Source organism: Pipra filicauda, unplaced genomic scaffold (genome assembly GCF_003945595.2).
Source record: "Pipra filicauda isolate LSUMZ 115617 unplaced genomic scaffold, ASM394559v2 scaffold36_size6622888_pilon, whole genome shotgun sequence".
In the NCBI taxonomy this organism is placed as follows: domain Eukaryota; kingdom Metazoa; phylum Chordata; class Aves; order Passeriformes; family Pipridae; genus Pipra; species Pipra filicauda.
The window spans coordinates 3,484,023-3,499,993 of NW_024104498.1; the positions used below are offsets into that span (position 1 = coordinate 3,484,023).

At 38.5% G+C, this 15,971-nt stretch overlaps 1 protein-coding gene across 7 annotated transcripts in view; it reads left to right on the forward strand.

The window, feature by feature from the left end:
* The window catches only part of ST3GAL3 (ST3 beta-galactoside alpha-2,3-sialyltransferase 3), a 177,597-nt gene that overhangs the window by 57,803 nt on the left and 103,823 nt on the right, over positions 1–15,971 (forward strand). For all 7 annotated transcript variants that reach the window (XM_039384713.1, XM_039384714.1, XM_027747196.2 and 4 more), the window contains one exon: positions 10,315–10,407. In XM_039384713.1, coding sequence (XP_039240647.1) covers positions 10,315–10,407 — 93 coding nt within the window. The remainder of the gene's footprint in view (positions 1–10,314; positions 10,408–15,971) is intronic.

Genomic DNA, 15,971 nt, shown 5'->3' on the forward strand with positions numbered 1-15,971 from the left:
GGGTAAACTTGACAGTAAGTCTTTATTCTACTGTTTAAAACTGTTCTAGGACTGAAGGACAAGCTAAGTTTTTATTAGGTTGATAAATTTAGAATATGCTTTTTCCTTCAGGAAGCATGATGTTGCTGATAGCATCCTTGAGAAGTCTGCCATGAAAAAGGACCCCAGACCTGACAAGGACTGGTGGGAGAGGTGGTGGTGTGTTATGCCCATTGCAGTGAACAAAACATGATGAAGGCTACTTTGCAGCAGGAAGGTTAATTACAGCTATGTCTGATGTGCCATACTGGGGAAGGAGCTGTGTAGCAGCTGTTGCTGTAAGATGGTTTTGAGGTTACGGATGTTTGAATTAGATTATGAGGCTGAGATGAGGTTTTCTCTAGTTGCTTTTGAGAAAACCAAGCAATTAGATTAACTTTAATGAAATATTTTTTCTGCTAACATTACACTGGAGCTCATGTGATTCTTTCTCAGTTCACAGCAGAAATAAAAACAGGCAGAAATGCTACTCCTGACAGTAGCTGCAGCCCCAGTCCTGCTCTGAGAAATGAGAATCAGGACCACAAAGGGAGGGACAGAAAACTGACAGAACATGTATGTGTTGTTTCTGCCTTGTCTGCCATGCAATCTGTTCCAACTTGTTAAAGAAGGATAAACTGAAAAGCCAACAAACAGTGTTTTTGATTTGCATATTGAATGTGTTTGGATACTTCTGATTGATTTCAGACCTTTTAAATCTTGCTTAGAAATATCTTCCCCCTGGCTCTTTAAGAGGATTAATCTTGAAGACCTGAAAAACTCTGAGCAGTGTCCTGTACAGCTGCAACACGTTGAGTGCCTTCCTCCTGCCCCTTTTCATCCTCTTTTAGTGATCCTTTTTTACGTCACTGAAGGCAGAGATCCCCAAAAGGTGGTTGTGTCATTGGGCTGTTTGAGTCAGGGGCTCTGATCCGTACAGGAGTCAGAGCTGTATTTTATTATCATGAAACTTAGGCTCAGGTGATTTTGTGAAGTGTTGCTATTTTGATGAATTAACAAGGAGGAGAGGGTAGGATTTACCCTGTTGAAAAGGGAAACTTATTTTATTGCTCATCCCTGGAGCTCTCCTTTAGCCTGTTCACCAAACATCTTGGAAAAAACACTTTGTCTGTCTGTCTCTCTCTCTCTTTCTCTTTTGGAAAGCCACAAATAACCTGTTTTTGATGTAGGGCTGATTCAGTGAAGGTGATACAAGATGAAGGAAGGTCTGATTAATTGGGCTGTTCACAGTTCTTTGAGACAAACTTTATTCAGTTCCCTGACTCATGGTGGTTACCTGTGCTAGTTTGGATGTTGGTTCCATGGCCTTTTCAGGCAAGCAGCTGCTCTTTGAAGTGAAGAAGAAAGAAATAAAAAAGCAGTTATCTTAGCAAAATAGCATTCACTAGAACAATGTATGGAGATAACAGGAGGGTTTTTTGATCTCAGTGGTTCTGCAGCTGTTCTTACTGTTAAAGGTTCTGGCTATTGTTTATTTTCCCTAAAGCAGTTTGGATTTTTGTTAGTTTTGTGAGGGTGCTTTCAGTCACAGTGTGTGCAAGGGTTCCTCCAGGTCAGAGTTATGTTCTGTATTTACAGCAAGGTTTCTGGAGGGAACATTTTTCCTCCCAATATGTAGCCTTCGTCTTCTTAAGGCTTCAGTGTGGTACTTATTAGATTAATTGCTGTCTGCCTGAATTCATGGCATCTGTATCTAATATAGGTCAGTGAAGACAGCGTTTTTTTGGACTACTGCTTCAGAAAGAAGAGTGAGAGAGATTCAAAGCCTCATGACTATATACAGCATTTTGTAAAACTACTGTTAAACCACATTCCCCAATTGTGAGGTCACCTCTGCATACCATCTAAAGCAATTTATTCACTGACCAGTGGTTTTTTCCTCTCACTTTCAGTCCAGCCTGGGGAGGTTGGGGGGAAGCATCCTTGTCAAGTCGTCTTTTTCCTTGTTTTAGAGGAGTTAATTGTTATTTTTTCCCAGGCTGTTCAGACCTTCCAAAGAAAGTTTAAAGGGCAGCCTTTATCACCCTTACCTCTGCAAAGTCACTGAAGAAACTGAAAAGGCAGGATGTTGTGAACAGTTCTTGTTAAAGATTTGCATTTCTCTCAGGTAGCTGATTTTTCCAAGTGGGATTTATTCCCCTAAGGTTTGGTGTGCCAGCTGCCTGTGCAGTAGATCTGCTACTGCAACAGTAAGGCTTGAACTTCCTTTGTAGAAAATAGAAATGGCCAGACCAAAGATTCACCTGCTCCTATGTGTTGTCTGAAAATGCTCCCTATTGTTTAGGGAAGGAGAAAAATGCGTGACTATTGAAGCAGTGTCACTCTCCAGGTTCCAAAGGGAGGAAGCTTTGGTATTCCCAAGTTGGGGATGCTGTTAGACCTTTTTAGTTTTGATCCCATCGATACATCTGGCATCTTTAACCTGCTGATGTAAAGAAATCTGCATGTTATATGAAAGAAGTGCTTCCTTTTGTCTGTTTTGCTGTCTTTAGGATAATTTTGCTTGATGCTCCAGTGATATGGGAAATAGTAAATAATAAATCACTGCTGATATTTTCCATATATTCTGCTGTGCTAGTGTGCTCTCACACCCAGCTAAACACTTTGAGTCTCCCTGAGATGAAGTGTTCCATAGCCTGGTGCATTCTGCAATAAAACGAACTACATTTCTCAGAAGGAAGGTTTGGTGATTTAGTGTAACTTACTTAATGTAACTGATTTTCTAATTTGGCATTTAAAACTGCTAAGCACTGGATTTGGGTGTTCAGATCTAGTGAACTGTATTATCCACAGACATAAAACTGTAATTTTAGATATGGCGCTCCGGGAATTCTTAGTTGATCTTTTTTTTCCCCTGCAGCTTTAGGCTTTGGGGGAGTATCTTTGTTTCCAGATGTACTGATTCCTTTTAGTCTGAACAGAGGATTCCTGGATTCGAATTGGCTTGAATTATTTATTCTCATCTCTTTGTCACTTGTTTATCTCTCCTGGACCTACACTGCTGAATTCATTTCACTACAAGTAGAAAAACCCTGTTCCCTGTCCAAAGGAAGCATTGCCTGTTTGTAGATGTTACAGATGAGGGTTGGTGATGAAGACTTAAGGGTTTACAGCAACAAAATTATGACATCGCAATTTATCTTCCTGCATTCCTTCATTTGACCAAAAATGGATGTGATAGGTGAGTGTTTTATTTCCTATCACACTTTTAATTGCCTCATTTTTATGGCCATTGCACTAACAGTGGTTTTTGACAGGCGTTTAAATAGAGAATTGCAGCATTTAGTTTTTGCAAGTTTTGAGAATTACATGTCCTAATATAAGGGAACACTATAATTTCTGACTTTGAGAAACAGTTTATTTAGACATTCTTTAGAAAATTCTTCAGAATGAAGTTCAGCTAGGAATCCCAACTGACTGCTGAGTGAGTTTTTATTGACTACTGAGTCCTAAAACACATCCCATCTCTAAAAAAATGTGATTATTCTCCACTAGGTTATCCTTGTCTCCTATCTGCAAAACCAGAATGCTGATACTTACCACTGAGGATGGAAAACAGTAATTTTGGACCTATGGAAACTAGAACATATAAAAGTTCAGCATTAATGCATAGAGGAATTTTGTTTATTGTCAGCTGGTTACTTCACCATTAAGTTACGAGTTTTTTGTTCAAAGATTAGTAAATTATCAAAAACTCAAGGGGCGGTCATCTTTGTAATTTTTTTCTTCCTTTGGTAAACAGCTGCCTTCTGTGAAAATAAGAATTCTGTATTTCATGCTTTTTGTTTAGTCTAACAATTGGTATTTTAGCCAGTTGTTTTTTCCTTTCCATGTTTCTTTAAAAACACAAGAAAACAAGCTTGCAGATGGACTTTGCTCCTCATGTCTTTGCTCCTCATCTGTGTCTATTTGAACACAATTCTGCTTTTTCTCTGTGCTACTAGTCTTAAAGGAAAGATGTAACTGAAACAGATTTTTTTTAAAAAAGGGGAAAGTTTATAGAAACCAAAGGAGATGGGGAGATCAAGGATATTACTCAATCTTGGAGGAGTATGTAGCATGAGGTCACATACAGAATGTGCCATGGACTTCTGCTGGATTTTTTTTATCTCCATCCTTTGAATCTGGTTTTATAAACTCAGCGTTTTGTTTATTTATTTAAAAGAAACAAGCGAAAACTGTCTGCCTTGGAAACTTCTGATTCTTTTGTCCATGAGGATCCCAGCACTTTCTTAGGAGTTGATAAAAGGCTATTAATTGAGAAGGTCCAGGCAGGGTTGTTGGTCCCTGTGAACTCTAAGAGATCCTTTCTTGAGTGAGGAATCATTTATAGCTGTTTTATGTATTTAGCACTGCTGATTAGCACTTCTTTTGCCTAGTGGTCTAATTCCTACTACTGCAAAGAGCAGGAATGGAACTTGGTGAGGAAGCAAGAGGGTGAATGGCATTGCAGAGTTAGTGCTCTGCAGGTGTCTGTGCCCCCCCTGCCTACCCTGAATTTCCTCGGTCTTCATTCAGGGCTGTGGAGGTGGGTCATGGGTTTTGGTGCAATGTCTTTAAAACTTTTGTTTTCCTGGGCCAGTTTAATATAATCTAATCTTCTTCAGCTGCTGTTCTTGAGTAGTCCAAATAAATAAATGAAAGTATGTGTTGATTATCTTTGCTCTTAAGAAATTAATTTCATCAGGAGCCACAAATCTTGGTGGAGAAGCAGAACTGGGCGTATTTAGCATTCATTGTGTCATTTTAGAAACAGGGACTTGGACCATCTTTCACTGTATTTGGTCATACAACCTCCTTGGAGAATTTGCTTACATACTGGAGTAACATTTGAAAATATTTACATCTATTTTGCTGACTATAGTGTTATAGATGCATTTCCTGTCTCCTTCAGTGTAAGCATTTTGCTTTTCCTCTTCTTTCTATCTGCTCATTCCTTTCTTTTGTTTGTTGAGTTTTTCCTCAGCTGGAACTAAAAAAATAGCAAATATCGAATGCTCAAGCTGTGTAATTCTTTGAACCCAAGTTTGCAAACTTCTAGGAGCTACAACTGGAGTTTCTGATACTTCTGTTTCAGAGTTCCCTAACCCACACTGTACTCCTGTTGAGCTCCAGCCATGTACCAAGGGGAGGTTTCATCAGCTCATCTTCTGTTTAGGGTGTCTTCCACTCAAGGAGATTCCACTTGAGTGATGTGATGATCATGACTCTACTTATAAAGTCAGATGTGCAAATGCATTTTTTCAGTCCCTTGCTGTTCCCGGTGTATGGGGTTGATTACCCTGTAGGTGAAGGTTGCTGCTGTTGTCAATTATGAAAAAGAGTATCGAGGACTGGAAGCTGTCTATTTATTAGGCTATAAGTGAGGTATAAAACAATTCCTATTCAGAGATCTGTAACCCTTTGATATGAATTGAAATATAAACAAATGCACACCGTAGCCACTCTGGTTGTGTCTTCATTAGTGTCTTTTTTGGAGCAGTCCTGCAATTTTGAAGCAAATCCCGTAACTGTTGCTTGTCATATGCTGATTGATATGTAGCCTTGGGCTTGAGGGAAACTAAACTGAAATTTTTATTCCAGAAGTCTACAAAATTGTCTTTTGGCCAACGCTGAGCCATGAATGTATGTGGTGGATACATCTGGCCCAGGGAGCCCTACCTAAAATAAAATGCCCTGGATTTCACATGGTGAAGATACGGGGTCTCAGCATCATTAACTGCTTTGATTTAGTGATCTGCCAAATTACTTGATAATATTATTTCATTTTTGCTCCCTAATACCTCATGATGTTTTATGTGCCTTTCTTTGCATGTTCTCATCATATCTCCTATTCATTCTTCACGTACCACGACATACACTTTGTAGAGTTGCTGTGTAGGCATAAGACTCAGGTTATTTTGAACCAAAGAGAAAGAAACCCAAAGGTAAAGGATCAACCTAGCGAGCCCATTGTCAAAGAACTCCTTTTCCTTGTTTCAGTACATGCAATTTGTGTGCAAGAGTAACAGCAAGAGACATCGGTCCTCCAATAAGATGATCTCAAGTAGACGAAGTTTTTCAGTTTTTACAATCCACAATTTATATTCCATGTGAAAGGCACAGCAGCAAAATCTGTCTCTTAAAGCAGATTTTGTAATATTCAATTACACGAGCTTAGTTGCGCCCATTTTTTTTAATAGTCTAAACACTGGGTTGTGTTACTAATTTCTTTCTTTAAATGGATTTAGATTCCAGTCTTATGAGGGTGACATGCTGTCCCTGATCAAGACATGGTGAAGGAATTAACTATGGTGACGTTTTCATATTTGAGATTAAAAGAAGACACACATCTGCCAAATGCAAGCTGAAGGAAAAATCTTGTTACTTTTTCTAAATCCTCTGAAAGCAGCTGGATTTTTAACTTATCCAAATTGTGAAATTTTGTTAAGATTGATGTCCACATAACAGTGTAGAGAAGGACAGAAAATCTTAAGAATTCAGGATGTGTGCTAGTCTCATAGGAGAAAAGGCAGAAAATAAAGGAAGAGTGCATTTTCTCTGTAGTGGAATAAGCCAATTACTTCCCTTTAACTTCACCCTTATTCAGATGCTTGTTTAAAGACTGCAGATGTTACTGACTATGATTTGTTTTTCTCATTTATTCTGGATACATTTCTTATCTTACTGGGTTTTTCCTGCACAAAATCTGAGCAAAATTTAGAGGCTCCACAGTGTCATCTGATTACCTTCCTTCTGCTGTCTCCGCTGGCTCTTCAACTACCTCAGCCCAGCATGAGAATCAGAACCTGGAATAATGTGCCTGGACCTGGAAGATGTAAAGGGAGATTTTCACCCTTCTGCCATACCAGTCATGATAGTCCTGTCTGGCTTAGCATGAAAGCCTCGTGTGTTTGGGATCACCTTGGAGTCTGGGCACAGTAATGGGGCGAGTGAGATGAACCTATTTACTGGTTTCTAAAGCGCTAAGAAATTAATATTGTTTGCTTTGGTGCATAGTTCTTGACCCATCTGCTGTAAGCAGCATAAGAACAAGAATCAAATATAAACTGTTCTAAGGCCATGCACCATGGCAGGTGGCCTTTGCAGAATGTGCTTTCAGTTACACTGCATCTCCCGTTTGGGAATAAGGAACATCATCAAAGAGGCAGCAATAGATGTGGAAGTGGAGTTAGGTACATTATCATCAAATACAAAGGTGATGCTTATTTGTACACTCAGTTCTGTACACTTCTTCTATTACAGGACCATGTGCCTACTAACACTGTGATTTTGCAAAGTTGGATTTCTTTTGAAATATGTGTAGTTCTCTATGGGATACTTCATGCAGGATGTTTTGCATCCTGATTTATGGAGGACTAATCTCTGCAAGATCTGTGACTCTTGCTGAAGAAATACCCACAAAGCAAATATATGTATCTAAAATGATGTTATCTTGGATAGCTTCCTGTGGTAGTAGAATGGTAAACAGCAAAGCTGTATCCACCCTTACTCTAAATTTGCTCTGAGTTACACCTAGTAGGGACTTATCATTACGATCACACTGGCAATGACAGTGTGCAGTGTGTATTTCGAAGAATTTGCACAAATAATGTGTGTCCCCAGATCAATTTAAAATGCAGAGTACCCCTTTCTAGTTTTCTGTAGACTGCTGAATCAAAATGCAGCTACAAGAAAGGAGATGAGCAAACATTTGAATGATATGAGATGGCAGCTACAGTTGGCTTAGAGAACTGTTCTGCCTCTGGCACTTTGGATCATGAACTTCATCACATCCAAGAAATGTTAACAGCTCGGCCCTGGGGCTTTCGCAGCTCTGGGTGTCTTTGTGGGGTTTGTACTGGCAGCTCCCCCATCAGTGGCTCACATGTGGGAGGGTTCCAGCCTGCCATTCTTTTGCAGAAGCACCGTGATGGGCATCTGAGTGACATTTTAATTTTATAATGAAAGCGCCATTAAATCAGTAAAGGGAAAAATGCCTGTGTTTGTGGCACAAGATATTTTGTGTGACCACTGAGGTCATTTGAGACAGGCCTGCTGTTGAAATAGTTACACGAGTTTGCCAGCAATGACTCACTACCGTGGTGGCTACAGATAAATTCCAATTGCTTTCTACTTGTTTTTGAAGATTTTGGTGTTAGGCGTTTCTGTATGTTGCCTAAACAATAAAATTCCAGCAACACTTAGGCTTGCTCGATAAAGATTTCCCACATTTGGTCATATCTGAAGTGCTGCAGCAAACTGTGATCCATACATCCTGCTGTCCCTTTTGACTGTGTCAGAAGGGGGTATATTTTATCACCACTAACCCCCTCAGTTTTGTCAGCAACAGGCCTTTCCTTGCTGTGCCTATTCCTGAAGAGGTCCTGACTGGAGTCAGAACACAAATTGTTCAAGTGCAAGTCTTCGGGATTCAAAGTTCTAGATGCTCACATGTCAGATGCTTTCTCATCTCACATTTAGAGAAATGTATTATAATATCACCTATGAAAACCAAACTCGTGGATTCGGGTTGTGCTAGATAATATTACACCTGCATCTCTCTCTCCATGTCTGTATAATGTATTTAGAGATATCTAAACTTTGTTGTAAGTAATGGTCAGTGTAAATGGCCAAATGTATTGTTCTGCCATCCTACAGATGAGGCATTTGATAGTAAAATATTATGTGTTTGGATAGTAACTATGCAGCATATCTGTGGCAGAATTAGAATTGGATCCATGTTCCTGAGCTTTTTCTGGTGCTTTTTGTCTGAAAAGGTCTTAGGACATCAAATACTTACAGTGACTGTTTATTTTCTCCAGTTTATTTTCTCTTCCGGATGTTAAAGGTTTAGATTTTCATTCAGCAGAAATAGATCCCATTCTTAAAGAACTATAGAGGTTCTGTATATATGTATATATAAAGTAGTGAAGGGGTTCTGTGAATATAGAGAATTCTCCTCTAGTTTAAGAACTATAGGAGGTTTTGTGCTGTGTGCATCTAGTTGTAAAATTAACTGTCCATCTGTTGTTCATCCAGTCGGAACTGGCTACTGACCTCCTGGGATGTGATGCAGGACCAGTACAGGAAAAACAGTTACTACCAGTTCAGCATGGAGTTACTGTCATTCCAATATGTAATTTTGAAACTCCCTGAACCCATGCTCAGTGCATTTGGTAGTAGTTTGCTGGTTAAGTGATATTGATGATGCCTGGAAAAGAACAAGGTTGTGATAGCAGTGGGTTCTTCAAAATTATTTTTGTGGGTCAACTCTGCAGATCCGTACTGTCATCTTCATTTGACTCCTACTGTTGACCTGTAGGAAAAAAACCTTTCATTACTTGCCTACTGCTAACAGAATGGGGTAGCAAATACAGTATTATTGATCGAGTCTTTGCAGTAGTTGACACTTGTGGCTTCCACTGAATGTCAAGCATGGAACTGTAAATGCTTTTTTTTTTTTCTTTGCAGGAATATTAACAATTCTCATACTGTGGCTGACATTAAGGCCTCTAATGTTACTTGGAAAACACAAGTGAATTTAACCCTTGTTAATGTTTTCACAAAATGGATGAATGTAAAAATGTTACAGGTAGTGAATAGGGACACAAATAAAATTAAATGTTTTTTCCGGATCACTCAGTAGGTCTATGGTAAAAGTATGCACTGGACTGAAATATCTTTTATTGAGTTGTTAATCTTGTTCCTGTACAAAAAATGAATGAAAAAAACCCCCAGGATTCTAAATTTGGCCCAAAAATCGCTAGCCAAGCTGAATTAAGACACAACAAAGCAGCAGCAATGTCATCTCTTCCAAATACTGAAAGCGCTCATCCCTTGATGATAGCTTGTCAGAACTGTTTGGAGTTTTGTTTCAAATGCTTGAAAGGTATCTTCTAAGTAGTTTTCTAGATAATACTTTTCTATAATTTTAACTTTGATCATAACTTAAAAAAATAGCTAAAGCAAAGTGCCATTTATGGTTTTTACCTTTTAAAAGGTTGAAGTCTGGAATGATATATTGATATTTTTCTTCCATCAACTTTACCTTGCTAGGTATAAAAATCTTTCAGCAAAACTAGTGATTTAGTGGTATTTCAGATATCTTTACCCCTCTCCTTTGTTTGTTGTTCTCCTGTGATGCTGTAGTGCAACAAATAAATAAGGGCTGTGTTTGCTGTTACTCCCTGCAGCTGTTTTTCAGCAAAACTATAAGGAGAAAAATAACTTGGATGATTGCAAAAGCCAGTTCGTAGCCAGGAGAGTCCTAATTCTCTACTTGTTTTTCCACAGGCCTCCAGAATTGGCATCAAAGTATGCAAATTTCTCTGAGGGAGTGTGCAAGCCAGGCTATGCCTCAGCGCTCATGACTGTCATCTTCCCAAAGTGAGTAAATACTGTGGGGGTTTTTTCCCCACTTCCCCTGATGACTTCTCATCCTTCAAGGTGGGTCATCTGCAGAGTTTGTCTTCAGAAGTGTCATCACTCAGTCACTTGATTGGTTCAAGGGGAGACCTGTGTTGACATTCTGGGCAATTTGAGTGGTAGTGGTTTAATTGACTTCAGTCTGACCGGGAGTTTGCTCAAAGAGTAGAGCTCTGGGTGTTGAGTAATAAAACAGATTATGTTGTCAGTGTGTGATACAGATGTGTGGTCAAGCTAACTGCTGCTACCTGATGATGCAACAATGAGGAAGCTTTAGTCATGAAGTCAGAGATTAAATTATCTGGAATAGTAAAGTTTTGTTGTTGGTTTGGTTTTTGTTTTTTTTTTTTTTAATTCTTGGGAGAACAGGGTAAAGCATCCCTCGGGTGCCTGGAGTTTGCAGAATTGCTGAAAGACAGTTCAGAAGATAGATTGGTAGGAACATTATTCTGTTAAGGCTCAAGGATTTCAGTTTGGTGCATCCAATGGAAAATTTGATCAAATTGTTATTTGACCTTTGCACGAGCTTCTAATACATGTGAAAAAGATGCTCTGGTGCAATGATCTCTTTGGCAAAAGAGGTTGTGGACTTTTTAACATAACTGGCATTTTTCCAAGAGATATGTTTTATTTCTTTTGAGTAGGGAATTTCCATGACTTGCACATATGGAGGTGGCCTTCAAGCCAAGCCTGAAACTAGTGGTATCTTCTGTCTTTGTTTTTGTTGGCAAACATGGTATCAGAGAGCTCTTTAAAGTAATAAAATAAAACTGACATTGCCTTGTAACCAGCAGATACTGCAATCAGGTCTTAAAAACAAAACAAAGCACTAAGGTTCTCCAACAACAATTCAGTAAAACAAAAAATTGTCAATATTATCTTCTGTGTGAATTTTGGAACTCTGGTTAGAATATAAATAAATACTAGAGCTGAAGGTAAGTACTTTTAAATCTGTGTTTGTGTACATATTAAATGTAAATAGTATAGAAGAGAATAAACTCATATTGCTAAAATATTAATCTTATTTTAATTTTAAAAAGACTTTGGCTTTAAGAAGGTTTTTTGCCTCCTAGAATCTGAAGTGTTATTTATTCTCTCCCTTAGGAGCTACTTACAGATTGCTGTTTAATCCCCTTCTCCCAGTATCTCATGCATTGAACTAATACCATTCAAAGAGGTAGTAACTTGTCTCTAGTTGAAGCGAGTGGTTGTTTTCTTGTTCATACATTGGAAAATCATATTCATAGTTGTAAAGACAGCACCTCACTGGGTCTTTATGGTCAGTTACTTCTCTAACATGGACCCTAAAACTTGCTAATGTTGACATTTTTCCTGTGACATCTTTGAATTCTCTATTAATTGAATTCAGTGTTGGACATTTCATTATTTTACCTAGTTCTGGTGTAAGGATGGCTGCAAAAAATTCCATGCTACACTTATAATTCTTTTTCTTCTGCAACTTCTTTTGTACTCAAAGAACTATGCAACATTAATATTACCAAGCCAGGTATCATAATTCAATATATTAGAGACTCTTAAAGCCAGATTAGCTCGCCAGTTCATTTAAAAATTTGAGCTGCATGACTTCTTTTATTCTGCCTTTTGTTTTCAGTTGCTTGTATCATTAGGAAACCATCATCTCTGCAGCTGACGTTTTTTAGGCTTGGTCTTTGCTGTAAAATGTGTGGTTTTGTTGGGTGTTTTTATTATTTGGATAAAGTTGGTTTGACCGTTTTCAAGCATAAATAAAATGAATAAATGTTGTCCCATTTTAAGGTTCCTGACTTTTTAGTGCAATTTTAAATATAAATAGGCAAAATATGATGGAAATAGTTGAAATAGAATGAATGTTTTTCAGAGGATGTAACTCTTCTTGGTAAATGCTTCTTTACTGTAAAAAATGTGAGGTCAGACTTCACCAAGCATAAGCAAGTACTAGAAGAATTAAGGAGCAATGCCCTGAGAAATCTCAAAATATGGTTGATGGTAAGAAAAGACTAAATGTTTGTTTGTTTGTTTATTTGTTTAATGGGGTCCTCAATTCTCATTCTATAAATGCTTGATACCTTCATAAACAACCCTACCTGGAAAAAATCCTAGAGTTGGAGAGTACTAAATAAAGGGTTGGTTACTTCTAGAGAACAATCTGGATTGCCTGATTTAAATGGCCACAGTCCAACAAAATATATGTTAATATATCCAATATGAAATAAGACATCTGTGAGGAACAAATGCAGATCATACCTTCAAGACAGAAAAAACTCTGTCTTGGAAACAGACACAGAGAAATTTTCATGCATCCTCAACAAAATATCATAGCTTAAATGCTATTCAGGTTCATATGTACACAAATAAGTTGAGAAATTTTGTGTGAAGCACTGACTTAAAATTAAAATACAAAACTCCACAATCCAAGACTTCTAGAATACTGTGTCCCGTTTTGATGTTAAAGTGTGAGAAGGGAGGGGAAATAAGAGATGGAAGGAAAGCCACAAAAATGAACAAGGACTTGCTTAAACAGTAAAGTAAACAAGACTCTTAGAAATAAGTCATCTTTCTGAAGCAGGAGTTGTATCCAAATGAGGAGAATAGGAAAGAGCATTAACTTTGGCAAGTTAAATATAAACCATAATGAGGTAGACCAAAAAAAATGTTGAGGAACAACTTTATAAAGACATTAAAAAAAATAATAAAGCTTTTTGTCTAACTGTCAAAAGCAGAAAGCCTGTCAGAGACCCCAATGAGCTGATAGATATTCATAATATTACATGTGAGCTAAGGGAAGGTAAAGCTGTAGCAGAGAAGTTATTTGCATTGCTATTCACTGCAGAACAGTTCCCATGAGGGGCCTTCATTTCCAGGGGACAGGCTGGGGAAAACTGACAGAAGGTTGACGTTTTGGAGCGAATCAGCACAAAGAACTGCTAGGAAAAGTTCTCACTTTGTGAAGAACTCGGTGCTGGAGTTGCCGAGTTACACACGGTTGTGTATAATCATTGCTTAAATTGGCCTCAGAATGCAAGAATGAAAAGCAGTTAAACGTGCTGGGCTTTTCAAGAAGGGCCTGTGGAGCATTTGGAAAACTGGGAACTACCAGCGAGCCTGGTTTCTGTATTAGGCTCCTCTTAGAACCTATAAAGAAAGAATAGAATTAGTGTTCATTCGCAGGAATAAAGGTGATGACAGAGGGGAGACAAGTTGTCTTCTGCAGCAGGAATTCCTGCCCCGTAAATCTGCTCGTGTTGTTTGAATGATTGGATAAGCATTTGATAAAGGTGATTTAACTAATGCAGTATGTCTGGATTCCTTCTTCTCAACAAAAAAAAACCCACATAAAAATCCCCGAGCAAACAGAAAACCCCCCAAAAAATCCCACCGAAGACCAACCAAACCCTTGGTGTTTCAAAGACTTTTGAAAAATTAAATTGGTGTAGTCCTGTAGTGATTAGGTAGTGACTATGTAAATAAAGATTAGAAACTTTATAGGAAAAATAAGATATATAGTATATGGAAAAAAGTAAAATTGGACATTTACAGGGATGTTACCCCTGGAGCCTTCGGGAGAAAGAGTGCTGGGATCTCTGCTGTTCCAAGTGCTCATAAACTGTCTGGAATGGAGGATGAGTAATAAAGCACTGACACATTTTTCCAGGTGGTAAGATCAAAAGCTGACTGTGAGGAATGTCAGAGGGATCTCGCAGCAGTAATTGATGGGGCAAGAAAATAGCAAGCCAAATTAAGTTCTGATAGATATAAGATAGTGTTTGTTGAGAAGATTGATCTGACAGTGTATATCTAATGATAAACTTAGTTACGCCTTGCAAATTGGGCAAGAGATCTTGGAATTACTGTGGTTTGTTCTGGGACTTATCGACCAGCAGTTCTTAAAAGACTGTGGACATATTAGGAGATAAATGCAGGAAGCCCAAGAATATGTTATGACACTATGTGAATACCTCCATCTTCAATAACCCATCTAATTCTCTTTGACTGCCTTTGAAACAGATTTAGAAGAATTAGCAATGTATAGTGGCAATAAAGGTGAAGCAAAAACATGAAGCTATTTCCAAGCTTGGAAAGATTGAATAGACTTACTTTCCAGTTTGAGGTGTAGAGCAAGCAGAAGATATTCACAGGTCTGTGTAACATAGTGAATCACATGGTTTGGCAAGATTTGGAAGTATTAAATGCAAATATGGTGCACCAGGTTTAAAATAAAGGTGAGTGCTATTTCATGCTATTTCCAGTTACATTTTCTTGAGAATGTGTTCCATAGTGGGCAAAAAATAAAAAAAAAAAAGAGATTGACTTGTTCTATAGACTTTAAGTATTCAGCAACAGTCATGGAACTCTCTTAAGTTACAGGAGGCTGGAACCTAAATGGATGTTGAGGGCAACATGTAGCTTTATATATTCCCTGTTTCTTAGGCTTTTTACTGAAATATTGACCAATGCACACAGACATGGAGCATTGGGCAAAATGCACGTCTGGTCTAATCTGTTGTTCCCTTGCATGTGTTTTCTGTGTTTTTTAATAATTATGCCATAAGGGCAGAGAGACATATCTACAGAAAAACGTGACGTGATCTGAGTGACAACAGTGGCTGCCCACGACGAGAAATGGATGTGTGATCTCAGTCCTGCATCTCAGTGTGGGGCTGCCCAGCTCGCTGCAAATGAAGGGGTTATCTCATTTTTCACTTTCCAGGACAATACGATTCTGCCTCTTGCAGATCAACCAGCAGCAGACAATGACTCAAAGTGCCTGAAGGAATTTTACTGGGTTTGGAATGGTACAAAGAAAATGACAAGCATCTTTGGTAAAATGGCATCAGTAGGTCAGTGAATTAGACCACTATGTTCAGTGAATTGCACTATTTTAGTAGTTCTGAGGTCACCTACAAGTCTGGAGCTCGTGCTTTGACCTTTTTGTAGAAGGCACTAACTTGTGTTTGCAGTGGTAACGCTGCAGTCTCCTGCATGTCTGGCCTTGCTGTGGAAACGATGCTGCCTGTGTACAGTTCTTTCTATGCCCTATTCTTTATCAAATGAGAAAGGAGAGCTCTGCCCACGGTTTGTGGCTGACATGCCAGCCGGGGACAGTTCAGCTACTCAAAATTTTCCAACCGCAAGCTCTTGTAAGTTGGCAGCTAATGCTAAAAATTGGAGGAGGCGGTAATTAGAGAGGGAATGTTTGCAGCCTGCAGACTTGCGTGTCTGTGTTTGGTAGGAGAACATGGCAAAGAAGTATTTAAAGAAATAGTATCTGAGAGTATTTCAGAATAAGGGAGAAATGAGAAGTTCAGTAGACAACACACCTGTTGGTTTTGTGACCAAAACAGTGAATTTAACATTTGTGATTCAGATATATAAGACTATTTTTGCACCAAGGGCATGATTGTAAGCATCCTTCCAGTCAGTTGGTGCTAAGAAAGTCTTATGTGAATCACAAACCTCTTTAAGTCAATTCCAGAAACAAAATCAGTTTGGTTTGTTTGATTATTCTGGTGCAAACTTCCTATCAA